At 38.0% G+C, this 20,409-nt stretch overlaps 1 protein-coding gene across 2 annotated transcripts in view; it reads left to right on the forward strand.

Moving 5' to 3' along the window:
• ntng2a (netrin g2a) overlaps window positions 1-20,409 on the forward strand; it is a 65,710-nt gene that overhangs the window by 9,646 nt on the left and 35,655 nt on the right. For both annotated transcript variants that reach the window (XM_052564255.1, XM_052564254.1), the window contains exon 3: window positions 8,906-9,549. In XM_052564255.1, coding sequence (XP_052420215.1) covers window positions 8,906-9,549 — 644 coding nt within the window. The remainder of the gene's footprint in view (window positions 1-8,905; window positions 9,550-20,409) is intronic.

Consider the following 20,409-nt stretch of genomic DNA (forward strand, 5'->3'; position numbering starts at 1 on the left):
ATAAATTGCCTTCTGCAAGCAGCTCGTTTCCACTTTCAATGTGTTCTGCCGAAGACAGATGACAGAAGTGCCGTTGCGAGCGTGTATTTTTGATGGTTAATCCGTAGGGACAAATTCTTCAAACACAGTCAAACTGGCATATGACATTTTTAATGTTGTGGATAATAATAAATAATGAGTACTAAACAGAAAAAGTCCTTAAGTTTTAATTTCACAAATCTGGTCATTTTGTTCACATCTTGCTAGGGCTGTACAATTAATAGAATTTCTAATCGCGATTACAATTATGGATGCCACTATTACGTAGTCGTTCAAAGCGTCAATTAATCATTCAAAGTCTACTTATGTTATTCTGCATGCTTATGATATGTTTTTTTTTTCTTTCTACATGTTATCTTAAGGGTTTTCCCATTATTTTAACTTGAGTTTTAGCATAACATTATATTCATATTTTTACTCTTTTATAATTTAAAGAAGAAACCAGTCCGACATATAGTTGACAATTGATGCTTAATACTATAGAAAAGCACAAAGTTTCAGTTTGTTTATTTTCTTATTAAAATACGGCATGCAGTTGCATCAAACAATGGTATAAACATCATTTACATGTAATTCAATTCAATTAAATTTCAAGAGAATAATCGATACAATTTTCAGAATTGCTCACAACTGCAAGTTATAAAATTGCAATTGTGAGTTTTCATCTCATATTTCTGACCTTTTTCAAAATTGCAAGTTTATTTCTCACAATTTTGAGTTATAAAATAGTAATTTAAATAGAATAGTCATCCTCAGAATTGCGATTAATATACTCACAATTTTGACTTTTTTTCAGAATTGATCATTCTCAGGAAATTTGACTGACAGGCGTTCTGACCTATCATAACGCAGAATCTGCCATTTTTGTCTGACAAACAAACCAGACAAGAGAGTAGATTAACCGCGGTGGACTTGCAAAACATAGTTTATTGATGCCCTTCCACAGTTGAAACGAAATACCTCTGGATCTGATGTTCATTCACGTTTATTTAATTCTATTAGCTATTAACTGGTAAAGAGGAAGAGATGATTGCTTCACGTGCCGCTTAAACCAGTCCCTCCAGAAAAACGCGTTTATGCGATCGCGTGATTTAATGCATAATCAGCCAAGGGCCGCATATTTATGCGGGGGTACCAAAACCTTACAGTTGTAAGTTATTAGTAGTATGTAAAATAATTTATGTTGCAGTAAGAGATTGCACTTTGCAATTCCTGTAAAACAGCATTTGTATATTTGTGTTTATATTTATTTGTATTCATTTTTACAGAAGTTGTTTGTAATGATATGCAAATCTCCATATTCATCGGGAAGAAGGAGGCGGGAACCGGCGCACAATCAAAAAGCATTTTAATAATTCATAAATAAATACAAAACGGCGCACCAGCCCCTCACGGACGACTGGTGCGCACAAATAAAAGCCAAAACATAAAATAATGTCCCAGGCCTGGTCCTCTCTCGTCCTTCACGGTCGTCACTCCAGTTTTATATCCTTCCATCTCCTACGTGGGACTCGATACTGGCGGTGGGGCTCAGGTGTAGCTCATCTCCAATCACTACACCTGGCCTCACTCCTCGTTCCCACGCCTCTCGGCCCCGCCCCACTCGCCACATACCCCCATCGCCCCTCGCAGGCCGGGGGGTACTCCCGAGACTGCGCTCTACTCCCCCCCCCCCCCCCCCTTCCCTCCGGGGGAGACCGCTCACGGGGACCTGCAGGAACCTGGGGGTAGGACAGACGAGGCGAGAGAAAAGGAGATGGAAGGAGGAGCGACAAGGACGAGAGAGGGGAGAGAGGAAAAAAAAATAAAAAATCCGGTTCCCAGACGCACTGCTGCTCGGCCCTCCACCAGCTGGGTGATCTCCTCCGCGGTGCCTGGCGGTGGCACTGGACGGCCCTCGGCGGACGGCGCGACACTCCTCCGCCGCCCGATGGACGGCGACGGCTCCTCCGGTTTTGGGCAGCCGGCAGGAGTCCCCCGTTCCCTGCCCCTCCGGATTCCTTCGCGGAGGCAGCAGGCTCCGGCCCCCTGGCGAACGGCGCCGACTCCTCCGCTCCCTCACGGACGGCAGCCGCCCCTCCATATCGTGGGCGGCCAGCAGCGAGCTCGCCCGTCCCCGGCAACTCGCTCCAGCCCACCGCCTCGAGCGTCCCTGGCGGCACATACCTCGCCAGCTCGAGGGCACCGCGGATTCACCACAGTGGCGAGGGATCTTCAGCAGCGCGTCCCTCCTTCTCCCGGGTTTCGGCACCACTGTAATGATATGCAAATCTCCATATTCATCGGGAAGAAGGAGGCGGGAACCGGCGCACAATCAAAAAGCATTTTAATAATTCATAAATAAATACAAAACGGCGCACCAGCCCCTCACGGACGACTGGTGCGCACAAATAAAAGCCAAAACATAAAATAATGTCCCAGGCCTGGTCCTCTCTCGTCCTTCACGGTCGTCACTCCAGTTTTATATCCTTCCATCTCCTACGTGGGACTCGATACTAGCGGTGGGGCTCAGGTGTAGCTCATCTCCAATCACTACACCTGGCCTCACTCCTCGTTCCCACGCCTCTCGGCCCCGCCCCACTCGCCACATTGTTGAATATTCCTTTTGTAAAGCTAGAGAACTTGTTTGACTCAATGTTTTGTAAGTTTGAGCCATGTGTTAATTGAGGTCTGAAATAAAACAGAATGAGAACTTAAATATTATGTGATTTAGTATGCTTGCTTATCATAGCAAGTCATAAGAAATGACTCATTACAGTAAGGTAGTAGCCTAGTGAGAACAGGGTGTTGGGGGGGGGGGTCACCTTTTTTCTCTTTTTCATCAAACCGCAGTTTTTGCAAGTTCCCGCAATTTCATCGCATAAGATTGCAAAAATATCCCGCATATTCCATCGCATTTTTTAAGAAAACCTGCCGCAAAATCAAGGATTTTTGCCCGCAACAATCACAAAAAATAATCTGCATTTTTCTGGAGGGACTGTTAAACTGAGGCGCTACAGTGGTCTGTCGCAACACATTAAAGAGCCACAAAACAGTATCAATTATCTGGATTTCTTAAAAAATGACGAAAAGTAAAAGCTGAAGTAAAAATTAACCTTCTCTGTCTTTTCTGTCGGTGCGTTGTTAGTTTTGTCTTTGCTCCACGGTATATTTTTGTGGCGTGAGAGTGTCATGGCTTAACGGACAATTCAACAGTAAAAAAGGGGAGCGGGTCTTTGCAAGGGTCAATTGCAAGCTTATATTTCTAAATTGCAATTACAAATTTACATCTTGAAATGCTGATTTTTTCCGCCCTCAGAATTGTGAGTTATAAACTCACAGTGAGTTAACATTTCATAATTTAGACTTTTGTCTCCGTTTAAAACTGGCAAAATTAAAATTCTGAAAAAGTCTGAATTCTGATAACTTGAAATGGTGAGAAAAAAGTTGCAATTATCTTTTTGATTTTTGTGGCAGAAATAAACTTCCAGAATGTTAAATAATAAATCTCAGCTCAGCTCTCAGCTCATTCTGCCTGTTGTGACCCTGTCCTCGCCCTCTATTTTACTCTTTTTATATGCAGATGTTTAGGGGTCTTTGTGCTGTCCAGGATAAGCATGGAGTTGGGTACTGGAAAGGGGGTTCACTGAGTTTCGGTCTGGTCTTTTCGATATGTGACGGAGACACATCTCTATGTTCATGACTCTTCCCATGGGCCCATGCATGCCTGAGTGTCTCAGAAACTGAGAATATTCTGGCAGCACTGAAATCATTTCTAACACATAGAAATCAAACTCTCATTCAGCGATCAAACCAAGCATAAAAACAGTCTGAAATTCATTTGAAAAACCCTCCAAATCCTTTAAACTTCAGAAACATTACTAAGTTTACTAAATAGGCTAAAAATGGTTTGATAATATATTTGCATATTAAAGCCCTGTTCTGGCACTCTCTGGGACAGTTGAAACTCTTGTGCAAGTCACTTTCTGGCTGGTATAATTAGGCGACTGTATCCCTCTGAAGCTGTTCAGCACCAGCTGTTATATGACTGGATGTCCAGAGGGATCTGCCTTCATTGTAATTAACTCAAGCTGCAGAAAGAAAGAGGGCCACCTCTCCAGGTACAAGGCTTGCGGTCGGTCCAGTGTCCATGAGTATAGTACCTGCTCTTCACAGCTTGTTAACTGTGGTCAGAACATTTCATAATACCAGAGTGACTGGACTTATGAAACATTTTCTATTCGAGACCCTTTTTTTTTTTTTTTTTTACAAAATCTCCTGATTCATCTAGTTTATTTTAAGAACACACATCCATCTTTCTTTCTCGGTCTGCCCCTATAAACAGATCCTCAGTGCAATGTGGATTCTCCTAGGCAAGGTTGAACCAAATATTAAACATGCAATACAAACAGACTTAAAGTATATACAGACAGGGCAGGAATTCCCATTGAAAGGTGAGTGATGCTAATGACGAAGGTCACACTCAGTGGAAGTCAAAGGCTAATGTTGTCAGATTCTATGACAGTTGTAGCATATTGCATTAGCAGCAGTCAGGCTACTCTAAATAGTTTGCTGTAGTTCCTACAGGGGTCAGTGACGTCAGATTATCCACTGGGAAAGATCCTAGTAGTGACACATGAATCACAGCGTCCTGAAAAAACTTCACTGCGGTTCCAGGATGCTGGTTCTTGTGCTTCATGGGCTGCGTTTACACTTGGCATTAACATGCAACCTGTATCCAGATGTTGCCCACAAACACATTGAAAAGACAAATGTAAACTTGCTTCTGATCGGAATGTTATCCGATCAGCGTGTCTTGGTCCAGAGGTAGTCGAGGATGCATTGTGATTGGATCTCAGTGTAATGTAAATGCAATTCAGCCATCGTGTCTGCATTCGCGAACTGTCAGAAAGAAAGACGGAGAACACCCGTGTGGAGCACTAATGAGACTCCTACACTTATCTTTGATTTGTAAAATGTCCCGCAAAGGAAAATGCTTTTCTAAAGAAAACCCACCACTTCATGATGACTTTGCACCGGGCCATTTTCTGCAGACTTATTTAAATATTGCATGGGAAAGACAGATCCGATCGGTTTTCCACTTAGAAAAGTCAGTTGATGTTGTCAAGTGTAAACGCACTGTGTTCTGATTGACTGATAATCCGATCTGCTTGATCAGATCACGGTGATCACGTTAATGCTAAGTGTAAATGCAACCGTTGCCTGTCCTTATTATTAACACTGTTATTTACAATGTTATTAAAGTTTATAGCAATCGATTTAGTAATATATTAATAGTATTTTACATTTAAATTTTGTCTTTTAGCAGACACTTTTATTAAAAGCTACTTACAAATGAGGACAATAGAAGCAATCAAAATCAACAGAAGAGCAATGATACACAAGTGCTTTAACAAGTCTCAGTTAGCTTAACGCAGAACACATAGCAAGGGCTTTTAAATAATATAATAAATAAAAAGAAAGAAAACAGATAGAATAGAAAAAGAAAATACAGCAAGCTAGTGTTAGAGGTCTTTTTTGCTTTTGTTAATTGTATAATAAATAAAAAGAAAACAAATAGAATACAATGCATTATATGTATAATATAGAATGTATTTTAATGTCAAAATTAATTCAGTCATCACCAACACCACTAATATCAGAAGTTAAATAAATATTATGTAATTGAATAAACAATAATAAAATATGAGTAAATTTCATAGAAATCCATTTACATGGATGTTTACGAAAAATATTTTTAATCAAAAGTAATTTGGATACCACAAACAGCTTTGAAATCAAAAGTTATTTAAATATTTAAATTGAATATTTATAATAAATGGATTATATATTATTATTTTATAACATATTTATAATAAATATATCTAATATATATCAAACACTTTGATATCAGTATAATTGATATCAAATTATTTTATTAAATATTATTCAAATAAATAAATATTATCTAACTGAATATGTAATGTTGAATGTTGAAATAGGTCATAGCAAACAATTTTGATATATTTATGAATAAAAATACAAACAAAAATATAAATGGGTTATTATTCGTGAACTGAGCATACATTGAATCAGCCCACAAAAGTTACTTAATCTGCATTAACTTCTTTTTAACTTTTGTAAACCCTTGTATCCAGGGGTATTCTTGTCCTCTAAATCCATTCATATTTATTCACAATGTGTTCTTTTTCTTAATAAATGGTGTAATTGTTCTGATTTGATCACAGCAATGATTAGTCATCGTCTCAAGCTGTGAATTCTCCAGCGGCATTAGCCAAAACGACCACACATGTCTACCGGAGGAGGCCAAAGCATTGTATTGTCTGTTTACTGACACTGGTTCCTGCTGCTAAGCAGTGGGCGATCGTTTCTCTTAGAGCCGCACTGTTCTTTAGACGTGACGCCATTCCTGCGAGGGTAGCTGAGGTGTAGCCTAAGAACCACCTGCCGCAGCAGTTACACTGGATTTGTAAGAAACGGAAAAAGACGGCAGGATTTAGTCAGAGGGCTGAGTTAGGCTAAGGTGCTCCCTGGTTAAGGATCAAAGTGCTAAGGTACTCCAGATGGTTGGGACAGGTAGCTCAAATTATTTCTTAATGGAAGCTAATGGCTCATGAAGACACTTGACCTGGGAAACGTTCAAGTGTGCTGGTTATAACACAATAACTATCCCTGGACATTGATCTGTCAATTTTAGAGGCTGCAGTGTGTGCTGAGACTTTTAACTCCTCAAATGTTTTGCAAAGGCTCAAACCCTGAAATTACAGTAGCGGCAGGAACTTTGGACAAGGTTCATCTATCTAGACACTAGACGGATAGATATAAAACATTAAAAATATATATTTTTCAAAATAAATGAGAAATACATTTTTGAAATGTTTAATTTATATATTAAATATATATATATATATTATATTATGTATTATATATATACTGTATTTTTTTTCAAAATTTTTATACGCTACTATTCCGTCAATAAAATATTTTTGTCTCTTATGCTCACCCAGACTTATTTATTTGATCAAACAATTTAGTATGAATAGCTATAAAAACCTATTTTTAAATATTGATGAGATAAACACTTTAATATATATATATATATATATATATATATATATATATATATATATATATATATATATATATATATATATATATATATATATATAGCATTAAAAAAGAACTTTAAAATGTTTCTTTTTTTGTGTATATTTTCTATAATTAAAATATGCTGCTGTTTAGTCAATAAGATTTTTATTATGTTTTTGAAATAGGTCTGTTATGCTCACAAAGGCTGCATTTATTTTTATAAAAATATTATGACAACTTAAAATAACTATTTTCAGTTATCTTTTAAAATAAAATGCAGGCAAAGCTGATGTCACAATATCCTTTATGAATCATTATAATATACTGATTTGCTGCTCAATATATATATATATATATTTAAAAAAAAAATATATATATATATATATATAAGTTTTGGTATAAAATCATACAAAAAACCCTATATGGTTTAATATTACATAAACAGTGTCATGTGAAATTTTTTGAACACCTTGCAGAATCTGTGAAAATCTGAATCATTTTAACAAAATAAGAGAGAAATTCTTGAAATAATTAAAATAACCCCCTTCAAAAAATTTGACTTAATAGCAGCTTAAAGGTACAGGTTGCAGGACCTGACACTAGAGGGCGCACTACCAAAACAATAACAATTGTGTAGTTTGAGGACGCTAAGAAGGAGTGTGAAATGATGGGATTTGTTGTCTTCTACCCAACCTCTGAATGCCATCAATCAGATGGAAAGATAAATCATGGATTTAACGCGAGTTCAACGATTTGCATGTGTAGATTACATACAAAGTCAATGCAAAGACGCGACCAGACTATGCATCAGACGTGTCCTCGCGTGGGTCTAGAGACGCGATGCCCCGTGTTTGGCGTGTATCCCCCATAATACTAATCTTGTTGATTGTTATAATAGCATATGTTTTCTGTAAAGATACGAATCAAAACAACTCACCTGTCGAGTAAAACACAAGCAAGATCACAAGCATCTCTTTCTAGTTGAAGTTTGTCGCGAAGCTACTTCCGCTTTTTTCCACGACACTGTTGTCATGTGGTTTCTACGTTAGTAAAGGCGGTAACAAAGGGTAACTAACATCATTGACAGGCGACTGCACTGCCCCGTGTCACGGTTTAGAACGGGAATTTTCTCATGATTTACAAGTAGTTGAAAACATTAGAGATATTGTTAGTAATCAGTTGGACAAAATATATAACATTAGCCTGTTGTTTTTTGGATATTTTACTGCAAATATCTTACAAATTGTACCTTTAATACTGTGTGTGGTTACCTGGATTAATACCTGTGTTTGTGGGGGGTTTTTTTTTTTGGGGGGGGGGGGGGTGTGTTAGTGATGGTTGTTCATGAGTCCCTTGTTTGTTCTGAATCTGCAGGACCTGGAGAATTTTTCTGAGGAACAGTGCCCAGTTTAACACAGTCCTTCAGAAAAATCCTCCAGGTCCTGAAGATTCTTCAGTTTTCCAGCAGAACCAAGGGTTCCCAAACTTTTGAAGGGGGTTATTTTAATAATTTCAGCTATTTTTTGTCTTGGGGACTGTATGTAAACATCTTTTATTTAAAATATCTTACTCAGGATAATATTATATAAAAAATAGCATGCCTTTTGTATGATCTCTTATTTTGTTAAAATGATTCACATTTTCAGAGATTCTGAATGGGGTTCCCAAAGTTTCCCATGCCACTGTATGTTTCTTTTTTTCTATTATTTTATTATCCTTCCTTAATTTTTGTACAACTCTTTAATTGATCTGTTATCTTTCTTTCTTTTGTCTGTAGGAAAACCCATACCTGTGTAGTGACGAATGCGATGCCTCCACCAAAGAACTCGCCCATCCTCCAAAGCTGATGCAAGATCAAGAGCGAACCGGACTCATCACGTACTGGCAGACTGTAACATGGGGTCGTTATCCTGAGCCTCTTCTGGCTAACATATCTTTATCATGGAACAAAAGCCTGGAGTTAGCAGATGACATCCAGATAACCTTTGAGTATGGGCGGCCCACAAAAATGGTGCTGGATAAGTCCCTGAATTATGGACGAACCTGGCAGCCTTATCAGTACTATGCCGATGACTGCATGGACGCCTTTGGGTTGTTGCCAAAGACAATGCAGGATCTGTCAGCCACGAACGTGACTAGAGTCATATGTACCGAGCAATACTCTCGCTGGGTCGGTTCCAAGAATGAGAAGAATGTACGGTTCGAGGTCCGGGAACGTTTCGCCATATTTGCTGGGACAAAATTACAAAACATGGACAACTTGTACACACGCATGGAAAGCATGAAAGGTCTCCGAGACTTCTTCACCTTCACAAACCTGCGACTTCGGCTGCTGAGACCAGCACTCGGAGGAACATATGTACAAAGAGACAACCTGTTGAAGTACTTTTACGCCATCTCCAATATCGAAATACCAGCAAGGTAAGGATGCACAACACTGTGTTTGTGTTACTCATGGATAGCTTTTTCATGTTTAATCACTAATTTTTCAGGCTTTTCTGTCATTTTGAGATAAATGCAGAAAAACTATATGGGAGAAAAGATGGATAAACGTATCAGAACACAGGAGAAAATCATATTTTAGGTGTTCAAGTTAGTTTAATTATAGATCAAAGCTGATCAGTTTTATTATTTCTGACACTTTGCATGTGTGCCAACTTGTAGACCAGACCTAAAGCATTCAGCTCTTCTAAACCGAAATCACTGAAAGAGAGTCTTGAGAATGAGACCAACCTTCCAGGGTGGTCGTTTCACATAACCTTATGAAATATGAATGCATCAAACCTTCATCTTGGTAGGACTGATAAATTTGGATTTCATCAAGATACTCTGGAGTTGTAAGGCCTTGAAGATCTTCCATGCTGACTTGGCACTGAGACTTGGCAGTGCTTTAGGTTCCATCAGATATCATTTTTTAACTGTTCTGATAAATATTGCATGCATGCTTGCATATGTTAATGCACATCAAAAAGGCATTGACTTTCGCCAATTTTAGTCCTGCTGGTCCTGGAATTTGTAGGTCAACTAATGCACGAATTAGAACTATGTAAAAAAGTTTAACCTGTTAAAGTTACAGCAATTAATACCAGATAGAGGATACATTTAATCACCTTGGCTCATGTATGTTAATAGGTAACAATGTTCTACAAGTAGCCGCAAAATTTAAGATTACTTGCATGTTTGTTCAGTTGATCACCAACACTCTCAAAAATAAAGGTGCTTCATGATGCCATAGAATAATTATTTTTTGTCTAAACGGTTCTATAAAGATCCTTTAACATCTCAAGGACCTTTCTGTTTCACAAAAGGTTCTTTGTGGCAAAAGAAGGTTCTTCAGATTAGAAAAAGGTAAGAAAGAGATGGTTCTTTAAAGAACCTTTGGCTGAATGGTGCTTTGTGCATCCAGAAATGGTTTGTCTGTGGCATCGCTGTGAAGAACATTTTAAGCACCTTTATGTTTAAGAGTGAATGCTAGATGCTTCTGTCAAGTTATGTGTCTGCAGTACTCTTTTTCTAAAACATAACAATTATTGCCCAAATAGTGGTAGGGCTATATAATGTTTTATGTGTGCACCTTCAGTATAAATCTACACAAGTGCATATTTGAATATCAGAAAACTTCCAAGTTCCGCGTAAAAAAGTGAGTCCTGCTGATCCTTCTTCATAAATGTCTATATAGAAGCATATTGGCATTTTTCAAACTAGTTGCTCTATACGTTAAAGTGATCAGTTGGCACGCACAGCTATGATAAAAATGTCCAGCAGTGAAGGGGGATCAATGCGCAGCCCAAACCTCCGGTAATGCAAACCCTCAATCAATACTTATTCTGGTATGTCAGAGAGGAAATTGTTTTAACGGCGACAGAGAATGGGATGGGTTAAGTAGACAAATGGACAAGCAGAAAGCGGCCTATCAGAGCGCAGACTGATGTTCCAGTGTTTCACAATGAGAGGAGCGCTGGAGTGGAAATGTTAAGCTAATACCCAGTGGAAAATCATCCTGGGATATTTTATTCATTCCACAATATTGGGATGCGTTTCAGCAGCATTTGAATAATAAAAATGGCACGGCCTCCCTGATGGCCTGGCCTGTGAATACTCGTTTAAATAGAGTCTGTGGGGTTGGTGGGTGTTGGGCACGATAATCAGATCAGACTCCACGACCGGTGATGCTTCCTGCATCACGGCCCATTTCCTCCATCATTAAGCATGCGCTAATACTCAGTGCTAATAGCCTATAATATGATGGGCCAACAATCCTTAATTGAGGAAGATGAAGTGTTACTTGTTTAAAGCAATTAAAGTAAACTGTTAATTTCCCTATTTACCTCTTTATTTTGTAGCTTGTTTGCCAGGAGATGTTACGTGCGCTCTGATAATGATGTTTGCCTTTTCATTCGAAGCGCCAGCGATACTACTAACTCATATTCCTGCAGAACGCATCTAAAAATAGCCTGACTGAACAATGAAAACATATTCCTCGGTTGTTTTTTTCCTGCTGCTTTGATGACATTTGTGAAAAATCTTCTCGATCAGCCACTGTGCTGCTAAAAAGTAATGTTTAGGAGGCATCGTGCTGTACGGCACGCCACGTGCTGGTGAACATAATGAGACACAGCCATCCTCCCTGTAAAGATTCAGGTTTTTTGGTGCAATGCTAATATGAGTAAAGATGAGGCTTGCGTTTTATCCTCAGATTCTTCTCCCTGCTCCGGTTCGCTGCAATCTGACATGAGATGCAAGACAGTAGAAAGAGTTCACAAATAGGCGTCCCAGTAGATGGACCGGATTTGGAAACGGTAGGAGAGCAGGAGGGTGGGCTCTTGTTCCATCAGACAAATATCCCAAAGACATTGCGTGAACCTTAATTAAACCTGGTAAGGGAGGAAATAAATAAATAAAGACGATTCCCAGGGTTCATGTTAATTTATGCAAAGACTTGAGTTGATCGGATGCATCTCCTGTTCCCGTTCCCCCTTCCCTTTCCTACTGAATCCTCACATGAAACCCTTCCAATTTACTGAGACACTGCATATCAAAGAAGCCAGGGATGGCTGCTGAATTTAGCAAAAGGTATTTTGGAGAAATAACGCTGTTTTATTAATATACACAGAACCTGATAGGCCATTACTAAAGATCAAGGTCGAATGGAAATAAAACGGGTTGGTGTAAGCCAATCAGAACTCACATCTCAGAGATGTCCTTGGGCCTGTGTTGGCAAAGACACAGAGGCTATGGAGGGACGGTGAGATGCAGGAAGCTCCAGAGGTGCCACGAGGACAACGTCAGGATCATTCTGTCTTTATCACTCGTGTGTGGGCAGAAAGTCTATCATGAAAGGACCACCGTGAAGAGGTGTTTTATAGAGAATCAAGAATCACTCAGAGATTGATTCCCACCTACACTTGGATTGTGCCGTTGTGCTCTTGTATTAAATGTAACCGCTTGTGATTTCAATCATGTAATCAAGAGGCCTGAAAACACCAAGACATAGTATTATATATGTATAGAAAATAGTTGAAAAGTACATATCAGTCAAAAGTTTGAAGACACCTAATCATTCGTTCTGTTATTATTACCAGTGCCGGGAAAGCTACTTTAAAAACCTTAAGCTTTCCAACCTACTAACAAAAAACAGCATTTATGGTAGCAATACATACACAATATGCACACATATACATATATGGCAAATATAAACTAATGCACATTGTATTGTCCATGATGTATACAGCAAGCAGTGACTCAAAAGCAGTGAGTCTGTTATCTCTATCTTTTGCTGTAGTGTGTCAGTAGGAAATATCAGTTTACAATTCCAAACATTAATTGCTCCTTCAATTGTAATAATCTAGTGAGATTTTTGTTTGCATAAGGACTCTGACAACAGATACCTGATCTGATCATCATCAGTCTATATGGAATGACATGAAGAAACAGAGCAAACTGAGACAGACTCAATCCAGAGGAACTGTGGCAACATCTCCAAGATGCTTCAAAAGATCTATCTGCGAAGATACCTGAAAAACTATACACAAGAGCACCTAGGACAAAAGCAAATGATAGTCACACCAATAGGAGTTAATTGATGAAGAACATCTGTGCATGACATTATTTTTGACAGCATCCTCATTTTACAGTATTTTTACACAAGTCCCTAAAACATTTAAAGGGGGGGTGAAATGCTATTTCATGCATATTGAGTTTTTTACACAGTTAAAGAGTTGGATTCCCATGCTAAACAAGGACAAAGTTCCAAAAATACTCCTTCCGGTTTGTCACAAGTTTCGGAAAGTTTTTTTCGAGTATGGCTCTGTGTGACGTTAGATGGAGCGGAATTTCCTTATATGGGTCCTGAGGGCACGTTTTCCTGGAAGAGTGTGCGCTCCCGTATAGCAGAGCACTGAGAGCACAACAGACTTCACTGATCAGAGCGAGAGCGTCGCGAAATGTCACAAAAGGAGTGTGTTTTTGGTTGCCAGGGCAAGACAACCCTGCACAGATTACCAAAGAAAAAACAGCATTAAGGGACCAGTGGATGGAGTTTATTTTTACAGAGCATCAAAGGAGTTGTGCAAGTGTTTGTGTTTGTTCCCTGCATTTCTAAAATGCTTGTTTTACAAACAAAGCCCAGTTTGACGATGGATTTGCGTATCGTTTATTTCTTAAGGATGATGCAATCCCAACGAAAAAGGGTCACGATTGTGTGTTGGAACCGCATGCGGTGAGTAAAACTGCTTCAAATATCTCTGCCTCCTTGTTAGTGCGTCCGCCTCCCATCGGAGACCCGGGTTCGAGCCCCGCTCGGAGTGAGTCGTTGCTGCTGCTGCTCTCGTTCAGTTTCAGCCTTCACAGCTGTCACAGCTTCCAAACGCTCTCAATGCAAAAGCCTACTGGTGCTCATGATTCTTTAGCTCCGCCCACACGTCACGCCTCCAGGCGCTCGTGTTTTTCCGGGAAAAATCGGTACAGACTATCTTTCTCTTATGAGTATAATAAAACTAAATACTTTTTGGAGATATGAAGGATGCAGTACTACTCTATAGGTACTCAAGATTAACATGATATTGAGTGAAAACGAGCATTTCACCCCCCCTTTAACAGACTGCTTTGTAGGTATGTCTCTTGAAGCATCTTGGAGACGTTGCCACAGTTCTTCTGGATTGAGTCTGTCTCAGTTTGTTCTGTTTCTTCATGTCATTGCAAACAGACTGCTTGATGATTATTACAATCAATGGCAAAATTTATGTTTGCAAATGTAAATTGCAATACTCCACTACTGTTTTGCTGTACTTTTAATCAAATAAATGCTGCTTTGGTGAGATAAGAGACATTAAAAATAATTTTAAATGGTAGTGTATATCACTAAAAAACAGTATATGAATAGTATATGAAACTGTACACAAATTTGCATACTAGTATTTAGTATGCTAATCCAAACACAGTCATACAAGTGGCAACTTGCACTGACACTTTAGTGCTCATCGGTGTTGATATTTAGTAGTCAGGGTCCTGTGGCAGGGGTCTGGTGAGTAAAGTAAAGCAGCAGTCAGCTTTGGCCTCATGATCATGGACAGACAAGATTCGCTAGATGTGTCTGAGATCTGTGCAGGGCCATTTATTCAGCCTGACCCTCATTGACCTCCTTCATCGGTCCCATTAGGAAAATGTCAGTCTGTCAGAAAGGTGTCCTCCAGAGGAAGGGGAAATCTCTGGACATCAGATCTCGTCTCTTGATTCTCTATGCAATTTCTGTGCTCTCTGAGAGGCACCTGAATCTGGCCCTGAATCTAAGGCGTAAGACTGGCAGAGAGGGTGTGACAGACATTGTCAGGATTGTCAAAAGTGAACTTCGGCAATTTGGAACAGGACAGTTTGGGACAAATCAGACAACACCAGTCAGGTGCTGTCAGACTCATCTGTTTTTTCACTGAAACATTGGTTTCATTGAGGTTCGGAGGTCAAAATGTGCTGTGAAATACAGTAAAATAAAAAAAACATGACCAAAAGTGGATTGCCATACTATTCCTGTCCAGCTAGTTAGAGCTGGTTTGGAATTGATACTTGTACGGTATGATTTTTGTATGATGTACAGTAATTACTATGGTATAGAAATATACTATGATATTGAAATGTATGTCACTACAAAAATGCCATGGTATTACTACGGTATTACTACTTCGAAAATGTTAATGTGCTGGTAGTTTGGTACAGTAATGTAATTGGGTGGTAATATGTATGTTAGTGAAATTCATGTACCATGGTATTTGTAAGGTGTTTCCACGAATACCATGGAACTCTTATGGTAAATGTTCAAACAAAGCTATTAAATCCAGGATGCATGTCCAAAAACATAGTATCTTGGTACCTTTTTGTAAGTGTCACTTACAAAATGTTACTGTGTTGTTAGTATGGTACAGTAATGTCATCAAGTGACAATACCATGGTCCTTTATATTTTAATAACCACTATAGTATATTTGAAATTATGTATGGATACATATAACAGAGTGACACAATTTAATTATAAAATAAATGTTAATGTAGTCAGTTACAGTTACTGAGAGAAAAAAAATGTTTTATTAAATCAGACCAACATCCAATGCTGGAAAATAGATTTCAAAACAACATATGCTGACGTCCAGCTATGTCGGTATTTTCTGCAGGGAAATTTGCTTTGTTTTTATTTTTTTCTGATTTTAATATTTGTTTTAGGATACTTTTTCATCATAAACCCTTAGATAATAACCTGTGGAGGAATTTCCCTCTGCTCCTTCATACAAAGCAATCCCATTATGTAAGAATTTAGGAATATCTCTGAACACATTACGTGATGTGATTCTATGAATGATTCTCTGCAGGCTGCTCTAACCGAGGCTCAAATGCAGTGTGGTCGCTTTGGAAAAACAAACAGCTTTGAAAAACCCAACAGTTGATGCAAGGCTCACAACACTAGCAGAAGTGAATTAGCTGAGCAATTTGCATGGTCACAATCTGAATGTTTGGAAACATCCCTACACCCCTTCATGGTGGTCAGAACCCATAAATCACAGAGAGCAGCATGTCCATGTTATCGGCATAGCTTTATTTGATACATTACTTTGTTCAGCTGGGATCTGTCGATATTTAGAAGTGCTGACAGTTGCTTAGTGTCCACATACAGTGCTCTGTGCAGTGAATGACCTGACAGGCCATTGTATGCTGCCATCCCTGCCGAAAACAACAGCACGTGTTTTGGATGCTGATATTTATTCCCATCTAGCTGCTTAATATCAACTTCAAATGTCATTCTTATTACATTTTGATAAAAGTTTATTGTTCTTTTCTTTTCCTTTTTTTTGTCACACAATGTAATATTCAGAACAGCCTGTAAAATATATATATTATGAGATTAATAACATGTCACAGTTATCTCTTATGTGCTCAGAAGGCTACATTTATTTGATCAAAACTACTGTAAAATGTGACAAATATAAAATATTTGTGTTCTATTTGAATGCATTTAAAAAAAATCTATGTATTCCTTCGATGGCAACGCTGAATTTTCAGCAGCCATTACATCAGTTTTCAGAGTCATGAACCTTGAAAAATCATTCTAATATGTTGACTTGAGGGGAAAAAACTATTTCTTATCTTTTCATTCTTCTTGTTGTTTATTAATTTTATTTTATTTGTGGAAACTATAATACTTTCCCCCCAGCGCTCTTTGATAAATAGAAAGTTCAAAGAACAGCATATATTTAAATTTAATGTTTTAAGTGTCTTAATTTAGTGCATCCTTGAATAAAAGTATTACTTCAGTTTTAATATGTAAAATGAACGTTTTTGCGTTACATTCACGTTGACTAAAATCATATGCCATTTCATTCTGAGTAAACTGGACTAAACAGAATGAATGTGACATTACAAAATATGAACTTAATTATGCCAAAAAGACAAAAACTATGACTGAAACAACAATAAAACAAGCTGTAAAAATGAACACTGCTTGAGGGTCTCTGAGGGCAGTCATGTAAGTAGGTTTGGGGGGAACAGATCCGTGTCAACAGATCAATGAAGGCTCTTTCAAAGCCGCTCGGACGCATCTGAAGAGTTAAGCACTGAGTTTCCTTTGGACAGGGCCTTGAGCGAGCTCTATACTTCAGCGTGTGCTGCGTTTCAACTCAACCTGTAGTGCGGGATTTTAGTGGTTTAATCTCACATTCTCTTTTTTCATCTTGTTTAGTGTGCATCTCTTGCCATACTGAGCCAGTCCGCCCCACAGCTGAAAAAAAAGTTTTTCAAGTTTTCTGTAAGTTTTGAGGCATAGAGGGTATTAATATATTTTAAAATGCAGTCTGTGGGTTCCTTCTCTACAATTACATGTAATGAATTTGAATATATATATATATTTTTTTTTACAGCTAGAGTGTTTTGGGTGGATTGCTAGAATATTGGTATGCAGTTACTAATATGTTCTGATATGTAGCTAGGAGGTTACCAGGGTGAATGCTAGGGTGTTTTTCAGCTTATTTTATCATCTGCCAGGCAAAAAAAAAAAGGAAATGTATACAGCACTCCTCAAGCTGTGTGGAGTCCGCTGTAAGAGTGTAAAAATGTACACTGTAGCAATAGCATATATATATATATATATATATATATATATATATATATATATATATATATATATATATATACACACACACACACACATACATGTAAGTATTTACTTTAGTTTGTGGAAAATCTACATGTGGCAAATTTTACACATGGATTTCTTTCTCTACTTTCTTTATTTGCATTTTTTGTGTTTGTCAATTTATTATAAAACAATGTTATACCTTTAGCATGTCAGTAAGTTAGTATATTAACATTATACATTGTGATTTTTTTTTTATTTCAACAGTAAATTTAACAGCTGCCATATTTGACTTTAAATTTTACAGATTTTTTTATACTGTACAGTTATATACAAGTTTAATACTTAACGTTAGGGGTTTGCTGAAGCCCTTAAACTCTAAAATCTTTTTAAAATCTTTTCTAAAATCTTTCGTAAAATATTGTGTAACGTTTCATAGACAAATTTCAGAAGCCGACTATTTATGTCTTCACTTCCATTTAGACATCATTGGTGTATTTGACCATGATTTCCACCACACTGCGTTGCGTGGGCACATGTGTGATCTGCAATTTTTGCTTTTGTCTGCAGTTGCTTTCATGTGATGTAATACTTGCCCTAGTTTTAGGTGAAGATAATGCTGGCGATACGTCAGTACAGTTAGAAGCAGTGAGGAGAATATATTATAAATGCTTGCGTCTAGCAGAGCTGCTCTTACAGTAGTCCCACAGGAGCTCCTTGAGTTTGCTTCTAAAAACCCGAACACCATCAACGCTGACCATCAAAGATGAGTCCTTGGCCTGAGTTATTCTTCTGCTAAGGTTACATTAGCGAATGGGCCAGGGGCGCAAACTCAGGCTTGCTTCCTCACTGCTAAAACATATGCGAAGATATATTATTAAACACACCGAGTAAGAGCGAAAGAAGAAATACTGTGGGTTATTGGCAGTGAAGAAATTCAGATGGCATGGTCTCCAAAGCCCCTGAGGTCTTTCAGTCTTTGTTAGTGGAACTCGTGATCAGTCAAGTATCAAAACCCAATTCATCTTTGAAACATAAAAACAGATGTACAGAAACAGCAGTTTAAAAAATATTGATGACACCCAATTACTCTTAAAACTAAAGTTTATAATTCTTTCTCCTGTGCCAGTGACTTTACAGAACGTTGAGCTCTCTATTGTCATCCGTGATTAGAAAATAAAATTGCAAGTTGCTTACAGCGTTTATGTTTAAAGCTGCGGTAGGGAACTTTTGACGCTCTAGCGGTTAATAAACAGAACTGCTTGCGTCTTGCGGAAGAACATCGTAGCCGGAACTACTTCTCTCTGTTTATGTCTATGAAGAATCACAAAGGTACTGGGTTACTCCGCCGCGGTACCCCAGAAGCAATCTAAAATAGTCCGAATATAAACACTTATTATAGGTGTACCCTAGTGATTCAGGACAAGCCAAAAAAAGGATTTGGAAAATGGATTCATGGTGTACTCGCTTATTATATACATTTTTCTACATTTTGAACACAAACAAAGTTACGGACCGCAGCTCTGATTGGTTATTTTTTACCGGGAGCGATGGAGTTTCTGCAAATGGCAATAGGACCACTGGGAGGAGCCAGAGGAGCTTGATTTTTTAACAGATTATTTGTCTCATATTCTACTGTCAGGGCATAATGACAGGTTTAACAAATATGTAAAAAATATATATTTACAAAAGTTACCAACTGCAGCTTTAAGTGCATTCTGCTGTTTGAGCATCCAAAACAAAAGTCATTGTGACTAACTGTATATTGAAATTACTGCAAGGTGAAGTGCATCAACCCGCAATCTGTAATGAGCCTAATGTACATTAAAAGGTTGCACTGAACATAATTGCAATAATTTGATAACTTTCTGTTCATTGATGCTACACTAAACATTTTTTTTTCTTTCATGGTATTTTTTAATTTTTCAATACAAATACCTCAACATTCTTGAATCAAATACTTGAGAAGCAAAATGATGTAAGACATTAAAACATCATGCTTTCTGGAAAAAAGTAACAAAATTAAGTGAGTTGAACCACAAAATAAGGAACAAAATAAAAAGTTGCCAATGCGGGGAAATGAAAATAAACTAGGTACTCCTATTTTTCTAATCCCACCGGCAGATTGTTTGCTTGTAACTTAAACTTTTTTCAGAAAATGAAACATAATATCTTGTGTCATTTTGCTTGTCAAACAAGTGTATCTTCATTTAATTATTAAATTGCAAAACAAGACAAAAGACTAAAAAAGTAAATCATTTTTGCAGTGCAGTACTGCAGAAATTACTCACTTTGTCTTTAATCAAATATGTTATAGAGATTTCTACAATCCCAGGTGGGAAGAAGTTTGAAATTTAATAGTGCAAAGTGCAATTTCATAGCCAAGACAATACTCGTGAAAGGAAAATACAATATGGTGATGCATTTTGCATCAAAGCTAGAAGAAAGCTTTGAGATAAATGTGAAATTGAAGTTTTTTCACCCAAACCTATTGACATCTTCTCCATCTGACAATCAAAAGGAACCTACAAAGCCAGAGCCAAACCCAACCGGAGGAATCAACCAACATACTTTTTCAACCTAGTTTGTGGCCGAATACTTGTCTGTTTACATATGCATTGATCTAGCTAACCCATCCACCAGAGTCTGTTTTCATCTATCTCAGCGCAC

Source organism: Carassius gibelio, chromosome B8, assembly GCF_023724105.1.
Source record: "Carassius gibelio isolate Cgi1373 ecotype wild population from Czech Republic chromosome B8, carGib1.2-hapl.c, whole genome shotgun sequence".
In the NCBI taxonomy this organism is placed as follows: domain Eukaryota; kingdom Metazoa; phylum Chordata; class Actinopteri; order Cypriniformes; family Cyprinidae; genus Carassius; species Carassius gibelio.